Genomic DNA, 15,173 nt, shown 5'->3' with positions numbered 1-15,173 from the left:
TTTTTGCACTTGTTATTATATAGTGGAACCTTGATAACTCGATACCCCAAGGGAACATGAAAGCATGTTGACTTAAAAGGATGTCAACTTACTGAGGTTACATAGTTTTAATTCCTAAAGAGTTTCTTTATCACTTACGTACTAATTCTTGACATTCATATGAAGGTTAATTCCAGTAAATGAATTTTCTTTTTCTTATCTTTTCTTTTTTTTTTTAAAGTACGTAATAAAATCACTAATATTATTTGAATAAATCCATAATTTTTGAAAAGAGATAAAAGCTTCTTGTCAGTCAGGTCTGTTAAAAATAAAAAGTCCTGCGCACACTTGTTTGAAAAACATGTCATGGTGTCTTCGTTCTCAAGAGGTCTCCCCTGAGTATGTTTATCCCACCCTTTTAAAATTGCACAAACAGCACAGTGTGGTGGTTGACTCCCCTGGATAAAAGATGGAATCCTCTAAAAGAGCTCTCCAAAAAAGGATCGACTGACCAAGAAACTGCACCATTAAATTCTGAGAAAAGGTCAATATGAAAGAATGTTGGCAAAAGTTGGACTATATATATATATATTTATATAGAATAGCAATTGGATGTTGAGTTACGGGGGGGGGGGGGCACACATTTGCAGGAGCAAATGTGTCAAGTTAGAGATGTTTTCACCCGTTGTAATAGCATTGGGCCTACCATAAGAAAAATTAATGTCGAGTTACCGGGGTAGTTGAGTTCTCTGCATGGCAAGTTACTGAAGTTTCACTGTATCTAAACATTTTTAGAGTATTATTTAATTATTTCCAGGATTCAAGTTAGGGAAAGTGTAGTAGAAGCAAAACCAAAGGGTAGTTTTAGCCCCTCCCCCCACTGAATCTTTGGTTTCACATTTATGAACCAATGCTTCCGCAGAAAAAAACTTTGGTTCTGCCTCTGAAGACAAAATTACTCATCTGTCGCATAACTACTAATTTCAGGCTTGATGGAGCTATCATTTCTGAAGATTTTTTCCTCTTGGCTTAATACTACCTTTTATTAACTGTAAACCATCTTGAGATAATTAACAATTGAGAAAGTTGGACCTAAATGAAGGAGAGGAAAAATTCGTTCGTGTCAGATATGCAAATTTTAGTTTAGAAAAACAAGTAATGCCAAGAAAAAGAACTAAAAAATCTTGAATCTAGAAAGGAACTGTTGCTTCTCCCATCCCCACTCTGTCTAGGCCTATGGATATATTTATTATGAATCATTATTCTTTTTAATTTTCGTTATGTCTACCTTACAATTTTCTCATACTAAATATATTTATATTAAATATATTTCGATGTACACTTGGAATATATTGTTTGATTTCATTTTGTTGACTTTAAAAAATAGTTCTCTTATTTTTTAACTTTAATTTTTTTCACGCTACCTTTTATTTAATATTGCACTTGTGCTCATTTCATACTGCATGGATAATTATTTTTAGATGATTGCTGTATGTATTTTGGAGTAGCAATTAAATTATTATGATTTAGTAGACTTATTTTTATGGGATACTTTAGTGTGAATCAAAAATTTAAAAAAAAAAAACTTAAAATTTATGCTTTTATTAGACTTTAAAAAGCATGTAGTTATCAACAATATAGCATAGATATTGGGGGAAAAATAACTAAATAAAAAATTATAAAAACTAAAATTTGGTTGGAATCGTTCATTCCAAAAATTGTAACTTGTCAGAAACATATTCATTTTTCATTATAATTTTTCTCTTTGATTATAGATTTGAGTTTTGTGCTTATAATTATTACAAAGGTAAACTATTATTTTAAAAATTACTTTTAGATCTTGGCATGCAGCTTAACCTGGGAATTTTCGAGTATAATGGAATGAGTGGATATCTTTTAAAACCTAATTTTATGCGTAGAAAGGACCGAAAATTTGATCCTTTCACGGAATCAACAGTAGATGGAATCATAGCTGGTACTGTTACTGTAAAGGTATGTCCAGTGCTCTAACTTTGTGCATATCTTCAATAAGTATTCAACTTATAGTTTTATTTTTAGAGTTTAGGAATTTATTGTTTCAAGTTTTAAATTTTTGTTTTATTTTAAAATTTGAAATACTTCGGCAAAAACCTTTTTATCTTTCATTTATATGCTGTTAAGTTATTTGATTTTCTTATTGCCTGATTACCTTGCAATAATTGTTAACTGTTGTATTTAAAAAGTGTTAAATATATTTTAAATTTTACTTTTAGACATTATTACAATATTGAATGTTTATTACGGTGCTACATTCCTTGAGTTACTCAAAGGAACTTAGTTTGTGGATAAAGAAGGGAATTAAATTTTCAGGATTTTCATGTCCTTATAAATCTTTAAAATTTTCAAACACTACTTCAAAGTTCTTAATTTACTTGAAAGACACTAAATTATTATTGTTATTAAAAATACATAATAATTAATTTGGTGTGTGTTGAATAATTTCATCCCCCACTTATGAACTAATAATAACCATGAATTGTGAAAATGTAGAAAAATCTTAAATTATTGTTTGAAAGTATGCACTCACAATGTAATGTGTTGCTGAAACTTTCATTATGAGTATTTATTAAAATGAAAACTTTTATGAGTGCATTTAAACTTTTCCCAAAAAATTAGTCATAGTAACTAATAGTTGGATGCAGGGCCGGATTTAGGGGGAGGGCAGGGGGGCAATTGCCCCGGGGCCTCCACAACAAAGGGGCCCCCACAATAAAATTTTTACAGAATATCCTAACTTTCACGGGTCAAAAATATCGGATATATATCAAAGTATCAGATATTTTCAAAAATATGATCTTTTTGAACCCTGATTAGGGGCCTCCACTCCTTCGTTGCTCCGGGGCCTCCACACTTCCAAATCCGGCCCTGGTTGGGCGCCTCAGTTGCCAAATCGATTTATTCCACTTTTTAAAAAAATCCTCATTTCTGCTTTAATAGTGCTTAATCAATGCTTAGAATGTGAATTTATATTAAACTTTTGGTTCAATACATTTCTGATCCTGCGATGGCAGAAAATGTAACACAAGGGCCCATTCACTCCTACAGATAACACTATCTTCTTCATCACTTCTGTCAACTTTTTGTCATATGGAGCTCAATCAATTTGGCAAGTGAAGTATCTAGTTATGAACAGGGTCTGAGAAATCCCAGTCACCAGGTCGCTCAGGTAATTAAAAAAAAAAATTAATTTGAATTCTGAAATTTTGAATTCAAATTATATTTTTCGCAATCACGAACTGCGACAGGACCCTATTCATTGGAGTTATTCTTTCTAGAAACGGCTCCTGTACCCCCAAGCTTGCCTCTCCTCCTGTGCGATTACGTGTGCATAGTTATGTGAAGTGTGTAGGCTATAGGCTTGTGTGTGTGCGTAGACCTGTGTGTGTGCACGTAGGCATGTGTGAGTGTATGTGCGTGAAGTCGTGTGTGTGAGCGTGCGTGTGTGTAGTACATGGACCTCTCCGATCAGGAGAAGCGGATAGCTCAGGGCCGGAGCAGCCGCGCCGCCTGCACAGGCCGGGGGGCGGTGGTGCTGCAGAGGCCCCTGGTCCAAGCTGAAAAAGGAACCAGACGCCAAAGACTGTCAAGTGAAGACAATAAGCAATCGTGATTGCTCAAAAAAAAAATCTTTTGCAACTAGATTCAGATCAAGAATCTTTCAGCAGTCATTTTACACTGAATTTTCTCATAAGCTCTTGAGAAATTATTTGCTTGGAACCTAAAATTTTTTCCCGACTCCGAACACATCAAAATGTCATCTGATAGCAGAGGTGCTTGCCAAAGAAAGAAGGTGCAATGCAATGAACCTACAAGAACCCCCACTCTCTCTCAAGACTCTTGACTCCCCTAAAACTTTCAAGTAGTGTAGTCTGCACCATGACTCCCTGGTGGCTACCCCTGTTTCATAGTGCAAAAATACGTTTTGATACTCCAAATTATTCAAGTGATATAAAACATAGCATACTCATGAAGTTGTTTGATTATTTAATGGCTATTAATAGTAGTGCATTACAAGCAGTTAATTGTAAAATGTTGAAGTTATTTCTTGAATGAAAAATATTTAAGTTTATAATGAATTATTTTAATGTAGAAATAGTCTGTTGGGAATTTTTGCTCCATTTTTGCTAATATACTTTTCCGTTATGTTACTTGTTTGAAAATGTGATGTTTGTAAACATGAAGAGAACAACATTATACTGCACAGAACGCTAACAAAACTTCTTTTGTGTTACAAAACATGGAGTTGTTTCCAAAATTTTAAAAGTATTTTTTCTGAAAGAGCATGCTTAAAAACATAGGATCTGACCATTTTTTAAATAATTTGACAAAGTTTAATATTAAATTTTTTAAAAAAATTGTTGCACTTTCATTGTTTAAACTTCTGCCGATGACATCACAAATGATGAAATGCCCTTTACTGATGCCATTCACACAGTGCAATATTTAATTCGCATCTTTACTCATGTGTACTGGCAATGATATGAGTATGATTGCCATGATGTAATGATAATAAGCATAGAGTGCAATATTTAATTCATTTCTTGATTATCATAAAGTGGAAACATGGTTAACAGAGCGCTCCATGTCATCATTATTATTATTATTTGCTTATTCCATCAATATCAGTGACTAAAAGTAGTACTTTTGACTGGAGGAAACAACCCCATTCTAAAACACATATATTTTGCAATTTTTGGTGTTGTTTCCCTGCTCTTTGTTTGCTTTTACATTCTCCTCAAAAGTAAATGTACACTATTTGTTAATTTGTCGGAAATTTTTTTGTTCATCAATTAAGTTATCCATTTTTGTCTTCAATGAGTACAAATTCTGCATCTTTTAGAATTATGTATGCATTTCAGACTCAGTAAACAGCATATTTTTATTTGCATTATATGTTCATTTTTATGATCTAATAATCTACTTCTTTATCATTTAACTATGTCTTAAGCAGTCACAAAAAATTGCTTTGACAACATGTTCTCTTTTTTCAGATTATTTCTGGTCAGTTGTTGTCAGATAAAAGAGTTGGTACATATGTAGAGGTGGATATGTATGGTTTACCTGCAGACACTGTCAGGAGAAAGTTTCGAACAAAAACAGTTCCAAATAATGGAATTAATCCTATGTATGAAGATGATCCATTTGTTTTTAAAAAGGTAACTTTTATTTCATCGCATTTTTCTTCTAATTTTATCTGCACTAATGGTAAATTTCATAAAATATTTCTTTTTATATGCCTTTTTGTTTTCAGGTTCTACACGTAAATGTTGAACCATTTATGTTTGCTCTTTTTGTTTAATTCTGTCATTACTGCCTAAAATTTAATGCATTGCCTTAAGTACAATGAAATACACTGTTCTCCAGATTATCCGTGCTAATTAATGCAAGGGTATGCACTAGGGTGTCCCAAAAATATGAAAGTAATTTTTTTTTTAAACGCATAACCTCTTATTTTTTTCCTTTTATATCAAAACCGTTGCAAAAAAAGTTTCATGCCATTTGAAGCACCGTAACCCGTGCCGACTTGCGCCTAAAGACCTAAACGTGTAGATATCGCCTATATTCCTCAGCAAACGAACGCTGGCATCGCAATACATTGCAAAGCTCAAAACAGCTGTAAATGGTGCACAGAAAACAAATCAAAGCAGAAAAACATATGTTGGTTGCTTATCCGCGGCAATGTGCAAACCGTCAAACGTGTCAGTATGAATACACTCCGGTCAGCGAGCGCAGTCTTCCATAGGGAACGAAACATGGTAGTGGAATTGCGTAGTTCTAAAAAAGAGGGTATTTTTAATAGTAGTCGTAAAACACCAAATTACGGGGTTTAAAACTTCCCTCTAACGGACAAGTTCTGTCTGTTTTGTTTTATAACATTCGAGAAGTAAATTTAACCATCAATCAAAGGGCAAATCTCGCTATTCGGGAATGTATGATTTTTTGGGAAAAGGTACGCATTCCCACCAAGTCGTTGCCAAATTGTGTGAATAAACTTAAAAACCTGTATCAAATTTGGAGAGACTTACAAAATATGCAAAGAAACTGCAAGAAGTATTCAGGCAGTGGTAACAAGAATTTGAGAGTAATTTAAACTATTTATTCGACTGAAGTGCACATGCTGATGCACTTCAGTTAATCAAAATAGAGGAAGATGGGATTTTCTTACAATTCCAAAGTGAGCCCGACCGACACTCTCACTTAGGTGGAGTGTATAAAATATTGGCTTACAAAGAGGAAAGGGCTTCAGTATGAGGGTACCGGGTGTAGTGAATTTACATTGGGATGGGAAACTGTTGCCTGCTTTGAGTGCTGAAAAATCAAAAAAAGAATCGCTTACCTTTAGTTATTTCATAAGGATGTGAAAAACAACTCATTGCTGTGCCTAAACTGGATAATTCTACAGGAAAAGAACAGGCACCGGCTTTTTGAAAGGCAGTTTTAGATTGGAATCTCAAAGACAAAGTTCAAATTCTCTGTTGTGATACTACAGCTTCCAAAACAGGTTCATTAAGTGGTGCTTGCACTATTCTTGAGCAAAAATTTGATAGAGAAATGCTTTCCTTTGCCATCTGCCATCGTGTATATGAACTGATCGATCCCACTAAAATACAGTGCTATAGAGGAGCTGCTGAGTTGTTCCGAACTGTACCTGAATGTGGAAAATTTACTTGGCTTTTACCGTGCTGAACTTACTAATGTTACAGTCATGGATGACTATCAAGAGGTGATAGAACTGTATATCATTTTTAGCCTACTTTCCCAGTAAAAGTCAGAAAAGGAAGAAAAAATCATGAAAGAAGGCTTAATGCATCTTAAAAATATCGCGAAAAACAAAAAAAAGTCAAAAATAAATAAAATAATTAAATAAATATCGAAAAATTAAAAATTGAACAGTAGGGTATTGAGATGGGGAAAAATGTCTGTCGGTCTGTCTGTCGGTCCGTCGGTCTGTCGGTCGTCTGTCTGCCCATCCCTAATAACTTTTGAATGAATAGTCCGATTCGAACAAACTTTTTTTTGTTCGAAAGATCTCGGTGAGGACACCTCACTCCCATATTTCACTTTTCGATTTGAACTATTTTTTGTTCAATTTTGAACAGTTCAAAAAAACTTAACAGTAGCGCCTACGGGGAAATTCAAGGCAATTCCGAACTATGAGGCAAATTTGCTTCAAACAAACTTTGTGGGAAAAAGCTTTTGATGAAAAACTTGTATATAAAATATCTTTTTCATTTGAACAATTTTCCGTTCAATTTTGAACAGTTCAAATCCCTTAACATTAGCGCCTACGGGGAAACTGAAAGTCAATGTAGATTCCGTACTTGAAGGCGGATTTACTTCAAACAAAGTTTGTTGTAAATAGCTCTTGACGCCAAATTCCAGACTCCGACTCCGAGAATTTAGAGGCACCTGACTCCGACTCCGACTCCTGTGCCCGACAATTAATCGGACTCCGACTCCCCGACTTCAACTCTGACTTCGTTGCTTTGGCAAAAATTTATACAGGGAGGACAAATGACTGACTCCGATTCTTGGATATTCGACTCCGACTCCGACGCTATGGTTTTAACTGTGAAATACTTATTGTTGATATGACTTGTTTTTATTTTCACGCTAAAGTTTAAATTTAGGTATTCAGTTTTTGGCGAATAAACTCAAAGTCATTTATGTTTCTACATAAAGATATGCGCAGACGATTTTTTTTTTTTTGGCAGACAAAGAAAATTATTTCTTTAAGGTGACATTTTAATGTTTTTTTTTTTCATTTTAGTAAGTGCAACAGGGGAAAAAGAAACGATTTTGGCTACAGGGGAAAAAGAAACGATTTTTTTTGATATGATGTATTTATTTTAATGAGCTTATTAATTTTAATTATTATTTTTTCGTTTTGAAAGCTGTTAAAGATTTTTTTAAAATGGAAAAAAGTGTATTAGCTGCTTTGTTTAAAAATTGCTGCTTTTTTTTTTTTTTTTACGCATCCAATTCCTAGAAATCAGCTTAAATATTTTAAAAATATGTTTGAAAAAATTTGCGATTTTAGCTATTTTTGAGAATATTGATCAGGTACTAGAAAGTAGTAAGGGGGTATACGGGAAAGTAGGCTCGTCTAATTCTAGACAGAACTTCTTGTTAAGGTGGAGATACAGAAAATGAATTTAAAATACAACCACCGGGAGCCATGCACCAAGCTCGATGGATGGCTCGAGCGATTTACTCCTTAAAACTATTACTATTTAGTTCACAACTAAAATTAGATATGAAGGAAAATGAAGCATTGTTTGATGTCTGCTTGTTTGTATTGACAATATACGTGAAACTATGCCTTCAATGCATTTTGGCAGTCAAAGCACCCAACAAAGATTTGTGCTTTTGAAATCTTTGAAAGCGTATGAAAATCTGAACACAATTATCTCAAAAGCTGCTCTACAAAAATTCATTCAGCATTTATAGTATGGTCAATAATATTTCATTTCTTGATGTGAAAAAGACTGTCTCAATGTTTACAGCAGTAAACAATGTCGATGAAAGAGCGGTAAAAATGATGCACAATTTTCGTGGTTTGCTAACAGCTGATGTGGAACAAAAACAATCTATCCTGACTGCAAAAATCAAACATTGAAACGAAAATATGTGTTGAAATGTTTCTTGTTGGATAATATTGTTGTAAATATTTGCTTTAATTAAATTGTCGTGTGTAGTAAGTAATTGTACAGTTAGCAATCATTCCACTGTAGTCGCCGTACAAGATTTCAGGTCCAACTTTGACCTCAAGTCGGCACGGGTTCCCTTTATTTCATTGTAATAAAACTTTTTTCTCATGTTTCTGAGGTGAAATAAAAAAAATATGGAGGGTATGCGCATTCGATTTCACAATTTTTTTTTCCTCCATTATATCTTGGGAGACCCTAGTGTACACGGATAATCGAAAAACATGGATAACCCAAAAACGACCAAGCACGCAGAAAAGTGTGTACTTGGAGACTATAAGTAAAGTAGACAGAGGTACATAAAATACTTTGGGTTTAATTACGATACTCTGCTAATACAAAAAGTAATACTTGAAAATGAAATATGTAATAAAATTTGGCATAATTTTTGGCCTAAAACTAATTCAATTTTTGACTGCACGGATAATCCGCAAACCGGATAATCCGTGTAGGGATAATCGGGAGTACAGTGTATGTTTCAAATGATAAAAGACTTGAGGTAAAATTTAAAGAAAAAAAAATGCTTTTGTTCAGAATTCTTAAATTTTTGTAGGTAGTTTTACCTGATCTTGCTTGTTTACGAATTGCTGTATATGAAGATAATGGAAGATTTATTGGGCATCGTGTTTTGCCTGTAGTGGGGCTAAGGCCTGGTAAGTTATTATTTCCATGCATGTTTCTCTCATTCCTTGTAATTTGATTTCTGTATTGTATATCTTCTAATGTGTCAATAATCAAATCATACATCACCAATTTCTAAACTAACTTGGTTACTTAATGCAGTGTTTTGCTACAACATGTTTGGTTTGTGCAGAATTCTTGGATAAAAATGCAAGTTTTCTAATTCTAGTTTTTTTTTTTTTTTGTAATAAGGCAGAGTGATATTTGACTCTGTTTATGTGTTATATTGAGACGTAATATTATAAGATAGGTAAGATAAGATTTATTAACAAACACACATACATAGCAAACAGTAAGCAAAATAAAATAAAGTTACACATACAAGATAAATTACAAATGACAATCACAAACATTAAGAAGTTGTAGATTATAGTTCAGCATGAGTTAGTAAGAAGTCAACACTAAAGAACACCAAAGGCACTGTCCGCAGTATTATTAAATCAGTACAATTTGAAGTACAAACACATAAATCTGTATTAAACTATAATATTTATATTTACAAAATAGCACAATATATACAAGTAGTAAATATTTCACATAAAACAATAATTTGTCTGTTTGACTCCAAAAAAAAAAAAAAAAAAAAAGCATAATAACTCGCATTGAACAATTTATAATATAAAGTCACAATACAAAATCCCCTCGGGTTGGCAAGTCGGTATATTTTCTCAGCTAAAAGTTTATTATTGATAACTTTTACCTATACATTATTTCTGCAATAATCAGCTTCTGACTTTGTGTTATTCTCTTTCTAAATGAAATAGCTGTTTTCTTTAATGTGCTTTACAATTCATTTCAAGTTGATGTACTTATCAAAAACAATGTTTTCAAGAATTTTGCTGTAAAAATAAAATTTTAAACTAACTTTTTTCTCTGCAATTGTATTAATTTCAATGCAATTTTTAATATAGGGTACCGTCATATATCTCTGAGAAATGAGTCCGGTCAGCCTCTTCAATTCCACACATTGTTTGTTCGAATAACTGTTACAGATTACATTCCTGATAATATGTCTGGTAATTTGTTTTCACATATCTTTCTCTGTGTTGTCCTAACATTTTGAATAATTATGTATTCACAAATTTACTTGGGTATGTTGTTTTTATTTTAGCAGGTAATATAGTGACATAAAATATTTGATTTTTTAAATTTTATTATGCAAATTAATACTGTAAATTTAAAAACAATACAAAATAAGTAAATGAAGAAATAAAATAAGATGGTGTAAAACATATTTTTTATCCGAAAAGTACTTTTTGCTTTCACGTGTATTAATATAAGTTGGTACAAGTGTAGATAATATTTAAGAAAGTTAAACTTAGTTTTAAGGTATACAATTTTTATGAATGGAACATAAAACTTTTATATAGGAGAGAAGCTCTCTTTTAAGCAAATCAGTTGATTTATTATTTTTGTTTCTCATTTTTAGACCAAAATAATTGTAATCGTATTTGTACACTAACCTCTAAGTAGAGGGCAAATCTGTACAGTCTTTGTTTTCCTAAAGATATGTAGTGCAAAGGTTCAGTTCCCTCTTTTTTTTATCTGAGTTTATTTTGAATCTACTACATTCATTTTTTCTTTAGATTGTTTGACTATGTAATTTTTGAGGATTCTCTTACAATAACTCTTACTGCAACTGTCATTGCAACCCATTCTGAAGATCAAACTGTTGCCTGATTGTACTCAAAGCACGTGAACTGACTTGCACTAGCATACTTTATGTAGGGAAGAGGAGAGGGACTTTTGCATTAATTCCATCATTAAAACTCTGGAACAAATATCAGCTGTTATATATGAGGAATAATACTAGAAGCATATAGTATCCTCAATTAAGCTACAACAGGAGTGCATACATGAATTTACCCTGGGAGGACCTAAGCCAATTGTTATGAGAACTTTCCAAATTTAAGTTTTAAAATATTTAAATCAGAATTCACTAATGGCAATTCTAGATTTATTTCAAGAGCATGTGAATTATAGTGGTACTAGTGTTACCCGCACGGCTTTGCCCGTAGTTGAAAATACAAAGGTCATTCGGTTCGCCTGTATATTTACAAATAATAAATGACGAATTTCTCACCAATTGGCTATGTTCATTCGCTCTCCCATTCTACGTCATGCTAATTTCGTAATTTACTCGTCCATCTTTTAATAATTTTGCTCCAGAAAATGTTCTTAAAATTGAAAGAGAAAAAAAAAACAAAACAAAATCGAATTTTCGAAAAATCGCTTCGAGGTGCACACCCCCATGCTACAAACTAACATTGTTCCAAATTTCATAAAAATCAGCCGAACGGTCTAGGCGCTATGCGCGTCACAGACACCCAGACAGAGAGACTTTGACCTTTATTATTAGTAACTAGTGATACCCGCATGGCTTTGCCTGTAATAGAAAAATCAAAAGGTCTTTTGGTTCGCCTGTATATTTACAAATAATGTATGGTGAATTTTCTCGCCAGTTGGCTTGTACCCATCTTACGGTTCCACGTTATGATAATTTCGTAATTTACTCGTCCATCTTATGATTTTTTTTTTCTTAAAATTGAAATAGAAAAAGAACCACATCAAATTTTTGAAAAATCGCTTCGAGGTGCACACCCCCATGCTACATACTAACTTTGTGCCAAATTTCATGAAAATCGGCCGAACGGTTTAGGCGCTATGTGCGTCACAGACATCCAGACATCCTCCGGACAGAGAGACTTTCAGCTTTATTATTAGTAAGGATTATAGTGTGCTTCTTTGTCCCCTCCCCTCTTCCCTTTAATACATCCTTGAGCTGCAAAATGAGATTAATATTGTGAATCATATTCAGTAAACTTTGCACTACCTTATCATGCATACTAATAAGAGCAACAGGTTGAAACCTAGGTTGCGTTCGACAAGCTCAACTGGTCGACCGGTGAATAACCGCAGCATTCTATGAACTACCGGTTGACCGCAATTTAAGCTGTTGATTGGTTGTTTCTAGCAAATGACATTTTTGACCAATAATAAGTATTGTTTCACTGTGTGTTACTCGTTTGAGGTCATTAGCTGTCATGTGATCAACCGACCGGGAGCGACCGGTCAAGGTCGTCGAACGCAAGCACTAAAGTCTTCTTGAAGAGTAGGTTGAAACTTAGTCTTCTTGAATCTTTTGAATGGCTCTTGCAAAGTCATTCAAAAAGCAGTTGTTTGGTAACACATCTTTTTTTCTCATCTTATATCTTATTATTTTTATGTGTTTATTTAACTTGCTTATTAATGTCTCATTTCTGTGTCATGAAATCTTTGTTTTGATCAATTATAAATGTTTAGATATTAATCTTGTGTTTTTGCTATTGTTTTTTACAGAATTAGCTGATGCTTTAGCAAATCCAATAGCTTATCAGTCCCTGTTTGAAAAACACAATGATCAGTTGAAAGCCTTAACAGATGATGTTGAAGTAAGTTAACATTTTGAAATTAAGTAATAACTTGTAGATTTTTCTTTTCTCATTATTTCTGCTCAATTACGTTATTTTGGAAGTTAATATAAATTATTATTTTTAATTATTATCAGATGTAATTATCACCGTTTTCATAAAAGTCTCAGGATTGCAATTAATACATATCGTTGCCACTGTGCTAAACCAACGAATGTGAAAATTGGCACTTTTCAGTAGAACCAAAACACTGATTATATTTTTTTTCCACCTGACGCTATTAGTTATTTTCAATGTTTTAATTTTTACAGATACTTTAAGAGTAAAAAAACTCACTTGAAGTAGTTAGAACCAGTAGCCCTTTTTGAGTACTACGGCAAATATCAAATTTGAAAAACGGGATTTTTCACATTCGTTAGTTTAGTATGGTAAAGGCGATATTTAATAAGTTCATTTTCGGTTGTGCAATTTTTAGTCAGTAAGTTCATGTTTTTGTATAAAAGCTTTTATTTATTGATTTATTTATTTTGAAGAAATATTGCATTATTATTTTTTTAACCTGAGAGTCTCAAGCTGAAATTGATATTACACCTTGCTATATTTAAATTGCTAATGAGACACAGCCCCCCTCCCTTTATTTATTTATGGTTTTTTCTGTTTTTCTGAAAGCAAGACTTTTTTTTAATCCATTATGCCTGAAATTATTATAATTTCCTTCTGGTTGTTGTTTTATGTTAACAATATGAAAATGACATAATTAAACATGAAAGTAAAAGTCGAGTGATGGTAAAGTACTCTGGTAAATGTGTACAGTCTTCCTTAATTTTAATTTAATTCCAAACAATTTGTGTTTCTATTTATTTAGAATCTCGATATAAGAGAGTCCAATAAATCACCTGCTAAAGGAAGCATTGGGTCCTCTGATATTGCAAAGCCATCTGTTAGTAAAGACAAAACAGACAGTAGTGCACCATCAGTCAGGTGTAATGCAGTGAATGGAAATGTTCAACGAATGACACAGTCTGGCAGTACTTCTCCAGCTACTATTCCTGCTCTAAAAAGACAGGAAACTCTTCGAAGTATGATTTGATTGCTTTTTTTTTCTGTTTAAGACATATGAAGTTACAATTAGTAATGTACTGAATGACCATTGGAAAATATAGGGCCACTTGCACCCCAAATTAAAATTTTTGGGAGGTGGAAAAATGTTCAATTTCCCAAAAGGATGCCAGTTTTGCTGAATGATGAACACAAGCCCACATATCATACTTAAATAACATTTAATAAGAAGAAAAATTAAGTATCATTGAATAAAAAAATAATAAGAAGAAAAGAAAAATAATCTCAGTGTTGCAATATTTGCCAAATTTGCAGAATGCAAAAAATAAAAATATGCAATATTTTATTTTTTGCATAACTTTATTTCTAGCTCAGCAAAACACAAATGTGCAACTATCACTCCAAATTTGACCTAAGCAATGCTGGGTTTGTTGATGTCTTCAGTAGAGACGTACCGAGTAGCACTTTGGCCGAGTACCGTGTACTCGGCCTTTCACTACTCGGCCGAGTTACCAAGTACCAATTATGTTTTAAGAAGAACTACAGGCACACATGTGATGAATTTTGAACTAATTGGAATAGTAGTATAGACCTACTTGTCCATATAATAGTTTTTAAAACTAAATTCCTGCTGAGAAATTCAATTACGCATTATATGAACAATTTTGTTTGTGTCAAAAATTTTACAAAAAAAATTATTTTTAAAGTTAAAAATAAATAAATAAAAGGTATTAATTAAGTTGGAATTAAAACAAATTACAGTAAAATCCCTCTAATGCGGAAACTAACAGGACAATTTCTTTTGTCCGCAATAGAGAGGTGTTCGCAGGATTGGGGTTTAATAATGTTATTTGCATTGGAACTGGGGAATTAAAAATTGTCCACATAAGAGGGGTGTCCGTCAGGAGGGGTTTCACTGTATACCAATCAATTATAGTTTTAGTCCGCCAAACATAAATAATTTTTTTAATACAACAAATGTGCAGGAACACTGCAGACACGTGTGAGCTAAAGAATACAAAGACATTCGACAAAAAAATTCGACTTTTGTCGGATGCCTTTAAATCCATGAGCTCCCATTTTGTGCATTGAAAAAGGAATTCCTTGTAACGCTAAAACACGTTTCTGCAGTGTTCCTGCACTGTACTTTTAACGTTGTTTTATTTCCTTTTTTTTAAAGCAAAGGTATTTTTATCCTTTTTGTAACTAATTTTTGTTTGTAGCAAAAATCCATTTTTAATTTAAAAATTCTATATTTTCTATACTTACTTTTTTTGCATAATTTTTTATTAATAAG

At 32.8% G+C, this 15,173-nt stretch overlaps 1 protein-coding gene across 1 annotated transcript in view; it reads left to right on the top strand.

Annotated features, from left to right (window-relative positions):
* LOC129223172 (1-phosphatidylinositol 4,5-bisphosphate phosphodiesterase classes I and II-like) overlaps positions 1 to 15,173 on the top strand; it is a 48,718-nt gene that overhangs the window by 18,028 nt on the left and 15,517 nt on the right. The window contains exons 10-15 of the mRNA XM_054857739.1: positions 1,817 to 1,971; positions 5,010 to 5,174; positions 9,280 to 9,379; positions 10,319 to 10,423; positions 12,747 to 12,838; positions 13,683 to 13,896. Coding sequence (XP_054713714.1) covers positions 1,817 to 1,971; positions 5,010 to 5,174; positions 9,280 to 9,379; positions 10,319 to 10,423; positions 12,747 to 12,838; positions 13,683 to 13,896 — 831 coding nt within the window. The remainder of the gene's footprint in view (positions 1 to 1,816; positions 1,972 to 5,009; positions 5,175 to 9,279; positions 9,380 to 10,318; positions 10,424 to 12,746; positions 12,839 to 13,682; positions 13,897 to 15,173) is intronic.

Source organism: Uloborus diversus, chromosome 5 (assembly GCF_026930045.1).
Source record: "Uloborus diversus isolate 005 chromosome 5, Udiv.v.3.1, whole genome shotgun sequence".
Classification (NCBI taxonomy): Eukaryota; Metazoa; Arthropoda; class Arachnida; order Araneae; family Uloboridae; genus Uloborus; species Uloborus diversus.
This window is presented reverse-complemented; position numbering and strand designations above follow the sequence as displayed.